Genomic DNA, 14,514 nt, shown 5'->3' with positions numbered 1-14,514 from the left:
GGAAGATCCCACATGCCGCGGAGCGGCTAGACCCGTGGGCCGTGGCCGCTGAGCCTGCGCATCCGGAGCCTGTGCCCCGCAGCGGGAGAGGCCACAACAGTGAGAGGCCCGCATACCACAAAAAAAAAAAAAAAAAAAAGAAGTCATTATCTGTTAGAAATGCATACTGAAGAATATTCTGATGAAATAACATGTCTGGGATTTGTAAAATTCCAGGAAAAAATATACAGATACATACACACATACATACATTAATATGTATGTACATATGTATATAAATAGATGAAGCAAAATTAGCAAAATGTTAATAATTTTGAAGCTGGGTGATGGTTATATGGTAGTTCACTGCATTATTGTCTCTACTTTTGTGTATGTTTGAAAATTTCCATAATAAAAAGGTAAGGAATAAAGGAAAGAAGAGGGAGGGAGGGGGAGAAAAAGGAGCAGATGAGCCAAATCAATAACTAAGCCTACAGAATATGAGCTATAATATTTCCTAATGCCCTGAAGTCCCAAGTTCTTTCTAATTTCAGGAGTCAGTAAAAGCCGTATCTCAGAGAGATAAGGTTAGGCCATGGGAATAATCAGATTTAGAAGTATCCTACTAACAGTAAGGGAATAATTTCGACTGGGTATGTATGTCCAAATCAGCAAACCTCCCCCAAACCTGCACTGCATTCCTTCTAGCAGCATGCCTATTGAGTTGGCCTTGGTAGGAAGTATGCTCCTTCCCTTCCCAATCTGCAGCATCTGCTTCTCCCATTCCTTCTCTGAAGTAGCCTGAAAGAGATTAGGTCAAGCTGGCTAGGTATACGACCAGGTAGCCAGCTGTCCCTATAAATTCCTCTGGACTGCCATTGGAAACAGTTTGTAATAAATAATTCAACTTTGTTTCTGAAAATTCATCTAGAAACAGTGCTTGGAGGGCAATAACTTCAGCAACCCCAATATTGCAGATAATGATAAATCAAAACTTTCATCACTCATTACTCCCCAACAATTTGAGAGGTTCAGCAAGTAGTGGTACTCGTAGTATATACTCTATATATATTAAAGGAAGATAACAGGGAATGATCCATACCTCTGTTTTCCCTATTAGGGGAATCATAAGGAAAATTACTTTTGCAGACTTGCCCTAACATCATGGAGCATTAATCTCCATGAAGGTCTGTAGCCACATTGGGAACACTGGGATTTGGTAGTTCTAATTATTGCTGGGAGAAGAAACACCAGTTGTTTAGAACGAACAGGCTCCACTTCAACCAACTGGCATATAAGAGCTATCTCCTTTCCTTGGACACCAGAGCCTTCTTCCTTCAGCATCATATGGGTAAGGCAAAATGACCACAAAGTTACTACTAGTTCCTCTGTAGCTTCACAGCAATTAGGTGCTCTTAGAATTATAGGTAAATGTCTGATTTTCCTTCGCACGGACTAAGGCAGCCTCAATGGGATCACTGGCATGTAGGCAGCTTATTGGGAACCAGGCTACTTCAGGGCTTAGCTGTTACTGGAGTGGATAGAAGCATAAATGTAGCTAAAGAGAGAAGCCTAGACTTAGCACCAGAGACAAAGCTGTCAGATCTAAGATAGAGCTGCAAACAAATTATAAGGCAAGATACAAAAGCTGAAAATATCAGAAATAATAATAAATATTAGAAATAGGTTAGAAAACAGAAATGTTGAAGGCCCCGGCTAGGATGCTAGGAACCTGCATTTAGCAGTTGGTGGCCATGTGGTACCAAGCTAAGTCAACTGGTTTAAAGGTACAGAATTGGGCCAAACATAACAATGTATTTTTCTAATACAGGATATTAGCTGTGTCACTGGCTACCTTGACACATCCTAATCTGGAGAAAAAATGGATAGAAAGCTTGCCATGACGACAATTGTACTTTATGAAAAGGATGAATTCCTAAATGGCCATTCTCTTCCATTCAGATGATGTTACCACCTCCCAAAGAACAGTTTTGGGGCAGGAAAGAACAGTATTTCACTTCAAGCTGGACTACTCATCTACCAAAATACCATTCTGACCAAAGAAACAGATGCAAAATTACAGTCACAGCTGCATTCTGTACAGAACAAGTTGGATAATGGTATTCTAAATTGCTAATTACACTGCTAATGATTTCTTTAGTGGCATTGCAGTATTTTGCCACCTTTGTTTAAATTTTTTAAAAAAGCATCTAGGAAGTTTTAAAAATGGTAAATTGTTAAATACCAGTGAGTCTTCTGAAGAGAAATTCCATACAAAACCCATTTCTTGAAATGGCATTCTCATATGGGATCTCACATAGGAGCCCATTTACTGACTAGCTATTTGTTTTAATTTACTTTCTCACCAATTTACTTGCATTTAAGATTACTAAAGCCATAAGTATCCCAGTATTAGTGTTTGTATCTAGATCCACTATTGGTAATGAAAAGATAATAAACTAGCATATGTCATGATATACTGGTATTGGTAATGTGCTATGATGAGATTTACAAAAAGTAATAGCAACAGTACAATTTTATTCTTATTGTGACAACCACAGTGAAATTTATTACAGTGTTAGTATTTAATTGTTTATTCATGCCAGCGTAGCTGAGAGGGTAATTACCTTTTTGATATAAAAATGTTGTTAAAGCTTTTTTTTCAATTTAGCATATTAGAGAATGCAGATTAAAGCACTGCCATTGTTCCATCTTTATTTATCTGCATTTAAGTAGCAGAGCATTTTTTTTCTACAAATAGTGAATTAATTTCTACTAAGTTATTTCATTGAGGCCTCAAATAATTTGCCCTTTAAGAAAAACCTCAAGCTGGCCAGGAATTTCCATATATTTGATTACAAATTTTATATGTAGAAAATGGTGTACCAATAACAATTATGTCACAGTCGTTTTTTTTTGATACTTTTTACATTTAGTATAAGGGTAAATTAGCGTTTAAAAAATTAAAACCACAATCTTATTACGCAATTACAAACTCATAACTAAATACTTACATTTGCTTTTAACAGATCATCCAATTTCAGTGATCTTTTAACACTGCAAACAAAATAGTTAAAGACATTTTAGATTTAATATGCTTTAAGTAGCCAAGTATTTAAGAGTAATCTATATAAACAAAGATGCTAAGTTACTTTCACCAACTAAAGTAGAATATCTATGAAGAAAGCAATTTTCACAATGATGAAACTGTTTTTTTGATAGCATATATCAAGATGAAATCATAATTAAATATTTAAATGGTTTTTATATATGTAGTTTTATATATATGCACCATTATACAATTCAAACACTAAAGTTATATTATAAAATAATCTTAGTAAGAAATTAATATATTTGTGTGTTTTAAAATACCACTAACAAAAATTATACATAAAAGGAAAATAATTTACATACCTTCAATGGAGATGTTGAAAGTATATTATTTGCAGAAATAATACACTAGATATTAAAATAAAAGTATGAGCAAGGTGAAAAAGTTTTGCACATTATTCTAGTTTTAAACATGATTCAGTGCTACCAGACTATGACTTAACTGAGGAACAGATGCTCTATGTCTTTATAAGTCCCCAATCCATAAGAAACTATTTTTTGTCTCCTTCACTATACTGATTCAGGAACATGCCAGGCTCTCTCTGTGCAAAATCTTTTCTGCTAAACTGGATGACCAGCTGTTGGTGACAATGCTTAGAAAGGAAAGCTGAATATTTATAATACTTTATTTCATACAGCTGTCTTCTAAAGAGCAGCCATCAACATTTTATTGAACAGAGACTAAATGCTCAAAGGAGAAAAAGGTCAATATAAATTAAAACTAGTTTTCCCAGTGACAAATGCGATGTTAAAAGTACTTTCTCGATCTCTGAGAAAAAGAAATTAAGTTATTTAAAATATTAGAGAATTTGAGCATAAAGCAAACAAATTTTATTATAAAGGTTGTACTACAGAAAACAAAACAAAATTTATAGATCCTAGAAAATGACTATTCATAAATAACTGACTACTGACTTTCAAACAAGTGACAGAAGCAGGAATAGAAGAGATGGGCAATTTATAAAAATTACTCAGCAATAAATATCAAATACAAAAATTTAATCTATCTAAAATAGTTCACTTAATTTTGCTATTATATCTACATTAGCCTATCATATAACATTATTTCTTAAAATTAACTAAATTGGTTTAAAGAATTACTCATATCTTTTAGAAGTCCACTTGAAATCAACTTAATGTGAATTCTCAATGAAGCAAGAAGAGAACAGAGATTATGAACAAACAAAAATGGCAGCTAATCCAAAAATGTACTCATATTTAGCTTTGGAAAATATATTACCCTATTCCTGTGTGTGAGATGTTTTTATATTTATAAAACTTCAAAAGTAGAAATCAAAAACTAAAAGTACACAGTACAGCATTTTTCAGCCTTTGTTTTTAAATGCTGTTAAGATGCAATACTACTTTTTAGAAGTAAACAACCCCCACCCCCGATATTAACCGTTCAAAATATTCTTGCTTTATTAGTGATGGCTAATTCTTAGAGAAACTAAATATTTGTATTTAAAAGGTTTCAAGTTTAGGTCCTAGGTTGGTCTAAGAAGCCCAAGGAGATATGTAAAAGTAAATAAGAAAGTGATCTGAGTTAGACTGTTATCTCTCACTCTAACAGTTTAGTGAGAATCTAAAAACATGATTTATTGTGGGTAATGTGATTCTCAGATAATTCAGGCATCTAATATCCAAAAGCTGGTAATAGTTAAAAGAATCATAAAGACATTTACTAGACAAGACTAGGAGAAACCTAAGAGATTACTTAGTTCATCCAATAGGGAAGAGTTGGTGTGATTTGCCCCCATCACACAGTTTGAGGGAGAGAAACTCAGAATTTACACCCTGTCCATAATAAATCCTTGTTGAATTGAGGGGGAGGAGCTAAAGAGGTAAAGAAAAACAAACCTACTAGAAGAAATTATGACCATCTATTCTTACCATTCTGGTAGAATTGGGCCCAGTGTCAGGATATCAGTTATTAAATTAAGCACCTACTAAATGCTTTTACCCTTTTTTAAAAACTCACAAACAACTGTAGCATAGATGATGCTAAGTGGATTAGGATGATGTTAACAGAAACAGAGAGGAAGAGATGGATGAAACACACAAAGGAAGGACAGGCAAAACTTGATTAGATATGTGAGACAAATATTTTCCTAAATACTCATTTGCTACCAGTATTAGTTAGCAATTAAAAGTGATATATCTCTGGTAGTTCTGTAAAGTAATAAGCAGCTCTTGTGGTTACTACCTTGGTTTTAAAAAAATGGGCACCCCCCCCCCAAATAGGCAAAGAACTCAAACTGACAGTTCTCCAAAGAAGATACACAAATGGCTGGTAAACACAAGAAATGATGCTCAACCTCACTAGTATTAGGGAAATACAAATCAGAACCACAGACACACAAATCAGAACCACAAGATACCACTTTACAACCATCAGGATGGCTACTATCAAAAACACCAGAAAATAAGTGTTGGCCAGGATAGAGAAACTGGAACTCTTGTGCTGGTGGTACTGTAAAACGGTACAGCTGCTATGGAAATAGTTTGGCAGTTCCTCAAAAAATTAAACCTAGAATGAACATATAATCTAGTAATCCCACTTACGAATATATATCCAAAAAACTGAAAGTAGGGACACAAACAGATATATGTACACCCATGTTCATAACAGCAGTATTCACAATAGCCAAAAGGTGAAAGCAATGCAAGTGTCTGTGGACAGAGGAATAAGTAATAAATTTGGTATATACATATACCTTCAAAGGAAAGAAAGTCCACATGCTACAACATGGATAAACCTTGAAGACATTATGCTAAATGAAATAAGCCAAGCAAAAAAGGACAAATACTATATAATTCCACTCAAATGAGGTGCTTAAAACAGTCGTGCACCCCAGTGGTCAATGCAGTACTATTTACAATAGCCAGGACATGGAAGCAACCTAAATGTCCATCAACAAAGGAATGGATAAAGAAGATGTGGTATATATATACAGTGGAATATTACTCAGCCATAAAAAGGAATGAAATTGGGTCATTTGTAGAGACATGGATGGACCTAGGGACTGTCATACAGAGTGAAGTAAGTCAGAAAGGGAAAAACAAATATCGTATATTAACGCGTATACATGGAATCTGAATAAACAGGTATAGACTATCTTATTTACAAAGCAGAAATAGAGACACAGACATTTATGTATGGATACCAAGGGAGAAGCAGGGGGGTGGGATGAATTGGGAGATTGGGATTGACATATATACACTACTGATACTATGTATAAAATAGATAACTAATGAGAACCTACTGTATAGCACAGGGAACTCTAGTCAGTGCTCTGTGGTGACCTAAATGAGAAGGAAATCCAAAAAAGAGGGGATATATGTATACGTATAGCTGATTCACTTTGCTGTACAGTATAAACTAACACAACATTGTAAAGCAACTATACTCCCATAAAAATTAAAAGTATATATATATTATAGAAAAAAAAAGAAAATAGAAAGGTAGTTGCCAGGGGCTAGGAGGGGTGAATAGGGAGTTACTGTTCAATGGATAGGAAGTTTCAGTTTTGCAAGATGAAAAAAGTTTTGGAGTTGGATGATGGTGATAGTTGTACAACGATGTGAATGTACAGTTGACCCTTGAACAACATGAATTTGAACTGCAAGGGTCCACCTATTCTCTAGTTTATTTTTTCAAGAAATACATACCACAGTACTACACAATCTGCAGTTGGTTGAATCTGTGGATGCGGTACCAGGGATACAGACTGCTGACTGTAAAGTTATAGGTGGTCTATAACTAGTCCACCTATAGTTATAGGTGGACTATAACTAGAGTAAATCCCCAATTTACTCAAGGGTTACCTGGACTTAAGTGCTACAGAACTGTATACTTTAAAATGGTTAAAATGGTAAATTTTATGCTATGTATATTTCACAATTAAAACTAACTAAATAAAATTTAAATGGGCACCTACCTATTATATCCTAATTACCTCCCTCTTATGGGTAACCTTATAATCTCTATGGCAGCGGTCTCCAACTCCCAGGCCGTGGACCAGTACCAGTCTGCGGCCTGTTAGGAACTGGGCTGCACAGTGGGCAGTGGTGGGCGAGTGAGTGAAGCTTCATCTGCCGCTCCCCATTGCTCACATTACTGCCTGAACCATCATATTCCTCCCCACACCCCCACCCTGGTCTGTGGAAAAACTGTCTTCCACGAAACCGGTTCCTGGTGCCAAAAAGGTTGGGGACTGCTGCTCTACAGGTTACTTCTAACTTTCAACTTAACCCAAATTTACACCAATGCCCACAATTTGAATACTACAGTACCCCTAGTACACTTAGGTGTACTAGGTTTAGGTTCACTGGGATCAAAATTCTGGTTGCTACCAGCATTATTGCTGGTGAGAATTTAAAAAAGATAAAGATATGTAGTTTTATATCAACAGGAAAAGAAAAGAATGTAACCATGCAGAATTAGCCATATTACTCTCTAAGACCATCTTCCACTATTTTATTTAGTTTACCACATGGTAGTATCCTGAATAGGATTCTCTAACTCATCAGAACAGAACAACTGCATGAGTTTTAGTATGTAACATTACTAACAGCAGTTACAATATTACAATATTTTAAGAAAAACTATTCTAGAAAAAATAAACTATCATTTGATTCCTAATTAAGAACCAGGAATGACACTTCAAAGATTCATGAAGCAACATGATTTGAGATTCCCTTACAGAACTTTTCTTTTTTTTTTTACATGAAAAAATGTATTGCTTAATGGATTATTATAAGGCAACCACCCTTGTAACCATCACCCAGGATCAAGAAATAGAAGTTTGCCAGCTCTCCCCCCAAACTTTCCATTTGTCCCATCTTGTTCACCTCTCCTTTCTCCCACATAAGTAACCACAATCATGACTACTAGTAATCCCTCATCCCTTACAGGACTTTTAAAACATTGGATTAAATATGATTTTCAATAGAGCTGAGGGTAAGAGTGTATGTGTGTGGGGAGGAGATAAAATTAGTAAGGCATATAAGACTCAGGAGCCTTGATGTTATGCCAAATTTTTCCCCTAAGTTTGGGCAAATCACATAATCTCACTAAGCTTCATAAAGGTGATAAATAATACTGGCCTGTAAACCAGTGGTAAATTTCTGAATGGAAGATAAAAATATCACTTAGTATATCAGTGCTTCCATTTACTTCTCTCTATAATGGAGATAATAATATTGCCAGCTACATGTACACAAACAGTGTTCAGAGGATTATGGAATATGCTTATGAGATGCTTAGAAATCCTTTGATGAAAGGCAATGGCCAAATTCACATCTCATGTGACTCTTTAGGTACAAATTGAGAAATCTAAAATGATACATTTTCCATTCCATGTATGGGAATGAGCAAAGAAGGGAGAAGAATCTCCTTTATCCTTCTGCATTCTCCCTTTCATTCAAGCCTATGCTTTTTTGTGTTCAACACTGAGAGAGGTCACATAATAATTCACTATCACAGCATGGGTAAGTGGGATTATCACTCCACTGCATGGAGAAATATGGTCACCACGTGAAAGCAACTAAATAAATGATTAATCTTGTTATTCTTCATGATAAAACTAGCCAAAACCTTAACCAGTTATTGGGCAACATGTTTATGGTGTCAAAAGCTGCTTTATCAAAAGATTAATAAAGAATTAGCTAAAGAATTTTTACAGACATAAAAGGGATATATTTGGGAATACTGAACCCGGAAGATAATATGGATGGAGTTGAGATGTTCTTTGGGTTGAATAAAATGAGAAATGCCATAAGATCATTTCATTCTTAAATGGGTACTCTCAAAAATGAACATTAATAAAACATTCATTACTATTACCTTCTGTGAGAAACATACACATATTTGTATCATCACACATACATATATAAAGGACATGAATAAGTCTTTTACAAGATTCTATTAAAAGGGGTTAAACAGGTTTATCAGAATTAAATGTGGTAGATTGGTGATGTTTTATATACCTTTTTGTATGTATATTTTATAACATAAAAATTAACAATAATAAACTAACACTGATGTCTACCTTTTCTTTGAGATTCCAGCACAGTCATATTTAACTTTTCCCTGACACTGTCCAGATTGCACTAAGGATCTTTCCATTCCATACCTATAATATTTGTGCGTCCTTCTCATTAAACTTATCAAGTTGAAATAGTCTATTTCCTCCCTAGACTAATGTATTTATATCATTAGCATCTTGTCTGTTAACTGGTAAATTATGAGTTCTAAAAATACTTGTTGAACTATCTCTCCCACTAAAATGCAAACTAGAGAGTGTAACATCTGTTCATATTTGAATCCCCAAAGCCTGACACAGTGATTGGCACAAAGGTGTTATATAAATTAATAATTTAATTATTTTTTAACTTAAAACGTCAGTCTTAAATATATTTATATATTTAAGGATATATTTAATATATTAAATATTAAATTAATATTTAATATTTAATTCCTTACATTTTTAATAATCCTTCAATTCTATTTAAGGTACTTTAAATGCAGGTTCCCAAAGGATGTCATATTAACACTGTCTTATCTCTAAGGCAGTCTCTTATATGGATTTGTGTTTTATCAGTTCTGGAAAAATCTAAGCCATAATTTCTCCAGATATTGGCTCTCCTTGATTCTACCTTTCTGAGACTCCCTCTAGAAGAAATTTTAGATTTTCTATTCCATTTTCCATATCTCTAAACATCTATTTCTTATCATTGATCTCTATGCTGTCAGGCAATTTCTTCAGGTCTATCTTTAGTTGTATAATTCTTTCTTTAATTGTGTCTAATTTACTGTTTAATCCAACCATTAGCATTTTTAAAAACAATGATGGGTATTTTGGGGAACTTTTAATTTTTATATATTTTTAAAGTTAAAAAATTTTCTAGGAATAACAGTTTTTGATATCCTTTACCCAGACTTAATACTTGTTTACATTTTGTCCCAGTTGTTTTATCATTCTCTATAGAAACATACACACACACATACATACACAATGCAAAATCTTTTTTATGATCCATTGAAAATAAGTTGGAGACACTGTATACCTTTATCCATAAATATTTCTGTGTGTTTTTCTAAGAACAAGGATATTCTCTTACATAATCACAATACAATCATCAAAATCAGGAAAATTTTTTGAAATATAATTGAAATATAACATTAATTTCAGATGTACAACATGATTCAATATATGTATATACTGTGAAATGATCATCATAGTAAGTCTAGTTAAAATCCATCACCACACATAGTTACAATTTTTTCTCTTGTGATAAGAACTTTTGAGATCTAATCTCTTAGCAACTTTCAGACATACAATATAGTATTATTAACTATAGTAACTCTGCTGTACATTACATCCCCAGGACTTAATTTATTTCATAACTAGAAGTTTGTACCTTTTGACCATCTTCCTCCAATTCCTCCCTCCCTATCCCCCACCTCTGGTAAACACAAGTCTGATCTCCCTTTCTATGAGTTTGTTTTTTTCAAAGATTCCAAATATAAGTGAGATCATATGGTATTCACCCTTTTCTTTCCGACTTATTTCATTTAGCATAATGCCCTCAAGGTCCATCCATATTGCAAATCGAAGGATTTTCTTCTTTGTTATAGCTGAATAATATTCCATTGTGTGTATATATATATATATATATATATATATATATATATATATATATATATCACATTTTCTTTATCCATTCATCCATTGGTGGATATTTGGCTATTGTAAATAATACTGTAATGAACATGGGAGTGCATGTATCTTTTGTACTTAATGTTTTGATTTCCTTCAGATAAATACCCAGAAGTGGAGTTGCTGGATCATATAGAAGTTCTGTATTTTGAGGAACCTCCTTATTGTTTTCCATAGTGGCTGCACCCATTTACATTCTCACCAACAGTGCACAGGGTTCCCCTTTCTCCACATCCTTACCAGAACTTGCTATCTCTTGTCTTTTTTTTTTTAAACATCTTTATTGGAGTATAACTGTTTTACAATAGTGTGTTAGTTTCTCCTTTACAACAAAGTGAATCAGTTAATCATATACATATACATATGTTCCCATATCTCTTCCCTCTTGCATCTCCCTCCCTCCCATCCTCCCTATCTCACCCCTCTAGGTGGTCACAAACCACCTAGCTGATCTCCCTGTGCCATGCAGCTGCTCCCCACTAGCTATCCACCCTACGTTTGGTAGTGTATATATGTCCATGCCACTCTCTCACTTCGTCACAGCTTATCCTACCCCCTCCCCATATCCTTAAGGCCATGCTCTAGTAGGTCTGTGTTTTATTCCCATCCTACCCCTAGGCTCTTCATGACATTTTTTTTCTTAGATTCCATATATTTGTGTTAGCATACCGTATTTGTTTTTCTCCTTCTGACTTACTTCACTCTGTATGACCGACTCCAGGTCCATCCACCTCACTACAAATAACTCAATTTCGTTTCTTTTTATGGCTGAGTAATATTCCATTGTATATATGTGCCACAATCTTCTTTATCCATTCATCTGTCGATGGACACTTAGATTGCTTCCATGTCCTGATTATTGTAAACAGAGCTGCAATGAACATTTTGGTACATGACTCTTTTTGAATTATGGTTTTCTCAGGGTATATGCCCAGTAGTGGGATTGCTGGGTCGTATAGTAGTTCTATATGTAGTTTTTTAAGGAACCTCCATAGTGGCTGTATCAGTTTACATTCCCACAAACAGCACAAGAGGGTTCCCTTTCCACACCCTCTCCAGCATCTATTGTTTGTAGATTTTTTGATGATGGCCATTCTGACTGGTGTGAGATGATATCTCATTGTAGTTTTGATTTGCATTTCTCTAATGATTAATGATATTGAGCATTCTTTCATTTGTTTGTTGGCAATCTGTATATCTTCTTTGGAGAACTGTCTATTTAGGTCTTCTGCCCATTTTTGGATTGGGTTGTTTGCTTTTTTGATATTGAGCTGCATGAGCTGCTTGTAAATTTAGCAGATTAAACTGACAAAGGATTAATCTCCAAAATTTACAAGCAGCTCTGCCCAGTTTTTAAATGGGATTGTTTGGGGATTTTTTTGCTGTTGAGCTATATGAGTTCTGTGTATTAATCCCTTATCAGATACACGATTTGCAATTACTTTCTCCCATTCTGTAGACTGCCTTTTCATTTTGTTGATTTCCTTTGCTGTGCAGAAGCTTTTTGCTTTGATGTAGTCCCACTTATTTCTGCTGTTATTGCCTTTGCTTTTGGTGTCAGATACAAAAAATCATTGCCAAGACCAGTGTTAAGGAGCTTATGGCTTATGTTTTCTTCAAGAGGTTTATGATGTTAGGTATTACCTTCAAGTCTTTAATCCATTTTGAGTTGATTTTTTGTGTATGGTGTAAGATAGGGGTCCAGTTTCATTCTTTTACATCAGCCTGTCAGTTTTCCCAACACCATTTATTGAAGAGACTGTCCTTCATATTGTATTGTATTGTATATTCTTGGCTCCTTTGTTGTAAATTAATTGACAATATATGCGTGGGTTTATTTTTGGAGTCACTATTCTGTTCCATTGATCTATGTGCCTGTTTTTATGCCAATACCATACTGTTTTCATTTTTATACTTTGTAATATAGTTTGAAATCAGCACGATGCTTTCAAACTTTGCTTTGCTCTTTCTCAAGATTGCTTTGGCTATTCAGGGTCTTTTGTGGTTCCATACAAATTTTAGGATTGTTTGTTCCATTTCTGTGAAAAATACTGTTGGAATTTTGATAAGGACTGCATTGAATCTGTAGACTGCTTTGGGTAATATGGACATTTTAACAATGTTAATCTTTCCAATCCATAAGAATGGAATATCTTTGTGTTTATTTCTGTCTTCTTCATTTTCTTTTATCAATGTCTTATAGTCTTCAGTGTACAGGTCTTTTACCTCCCTGGTTAAATTTATTCCTAGGAATGTTATTCTTTTTTGATGCAACTGTAAACAGAATTGTTTTCTTAATTTGTTTTTCTGGTAGTTGGTTACTAGTGTAGAGAAATGCAACTGATTTTTGCATATAGATCAAAATCAGGAAATTTATCATTGATACAATACTATTATCAAGAGTCCCTATTCAAATTTTACAACTTGCTCCAAAAATGCCCCTTATAGCCAATCCCCCGCCCCACCCTGCCACCAAGTCTAGGATCCAATCCTGGATCACTCATTGCATTTTTTTTTTTTTTTTTTTTTTTTTTTTTTTTTTTTTTTTTTTTTGCGATACGCGGGCCTCTCACTGTTGTGGCCTCTCCCGTTGCGGAGCACAGGCTCCGGACGCGCAGGCTCAGCGGCCATGGCTCACGGGCCCAGCCGCTCCGCGGCATGTGGGATCTTCCCGGACCGGGGCACGAACCCGTGTCCCCTGCATCGGCAGGCGGATTCTCAACCACTGCGCCACCAGGGAAGCCCCACTCATTGCATTTTATTGTCCCATCTCTTTAGTCTCCCTTACCTAGAACAGCTCCTCCTCAACCTTTCTTTTGCTTGACCTTGACATTTTTCAAGAGCACAGGCTAGTTATCTTTGTAGAATATCTGTCAATTTGGGTTTATCTGACATTTTCCCATGATGAGGCTATGTGGGTTTTTAAGTATTACAAAAATGATGCTGTATCCTTTTGAGAGCATGATAACTTGAGGCACATGATGTTGGTTTCTCAGAATATCAGTGATATATATTTTGATCATTGATTAAAATGTTATCTGCCAGTTTTCTCCAATGTAATACACAAGAAATATTATATGTAAATATCTTGTTTCCTATCAAATTTTGTCCTAATACTTTTAAAGAACCATTGATGATTTTCTAATCCTATCATATTTATATTTATTAATTAGCATTCCACTCCAAGGAATAGCTTTCCTTTCTCTCCTCTTTATTCATTTATTTATATCACTATAGAATCATGCAATTTTATTTAATCCAATAGATTATAATCAATTCCTACCATTTATGTTGATGCTTAATTGTCCCAGATTTGGTAATTGGATCATTCCCCTTTCACACTGCCTCCAATGTACCTTATGTACCTGTAATTCTTTGAGCACTTCATTATATTTCCTTATTTGCACATGCACACTCACTCACACAAAATGTTCTCTGCTCCAGCACTGGAATTAGCTTTTGCTTTAAAGAAACTTGGTTCTTTTTCGTGGACAATGGCATTTATAAATCAAAATCTCGGCATTAGGTGTGTTCATTGATACTTAAGTCATTGCTTAAAGGCAAGGGACAGAGCTAGAACAGAAAATACACACACATACTTTTCTATCTATCTGGATTTATATATATATATATTTTTTTAAATCCATGATTTCATATTGATACCTCCAATGCAAGGGCAACATATTTTAAATTCCTCAGC

The 14,514-nt window shown here is 34.7% G+C and overlaps 1 protein-coding gene across 5 annotated transcripts in view; it reads right to left on the bottom strand.

Moving 5' to 3' along the window:
• ITGB3BP (integrin subunit beta 3 binding protein) overlaps window positions 1-14,514 on the bottom strand; it is a 160,723-nt gene that overhangs the window by 136,230 nt on the left and 9,979 nt on the right. For 4 of the 5 annotated variants that reach the window (XM_059045228.2, XM_067006772.1, XM_067006754.1 and 1 more), the window contains exon 2: window positions 2,994-3,036. In XM_059045228.2, the coding sequence (XP_058901211.1) occupies window positions 2,994-3,036 (43 nt within the window). Of the gene's footprint in view, window positions 1-2,993; window positions 3,037-3,393; window positions 3,439-14,514 lie in introns of all 5 variants that reach the window. The other variant, XM_067006765.1, reaches the window with a different exon arrangement.

The sequence above is a fragment of the Kogia breviceps genome, chromosome 1, assembly GCF_026419965.1.
Source record: "Kogia breviceps isolate mKogBre1 chromosome 1, mKogBre1 haplotype 1, whole genome shotgun sequence".
Classification (NCBI taxonomy): Eukaryota; Metazoa; Chordata; class Mammalia; order Artiodactyla; family Physeteridae; genus Kogia; species Kogia breviceps.
Note: the sequence above shows the minus strand (reverse complement) of the source record. Positions and strands in the feature narration are given on the sequence as shown.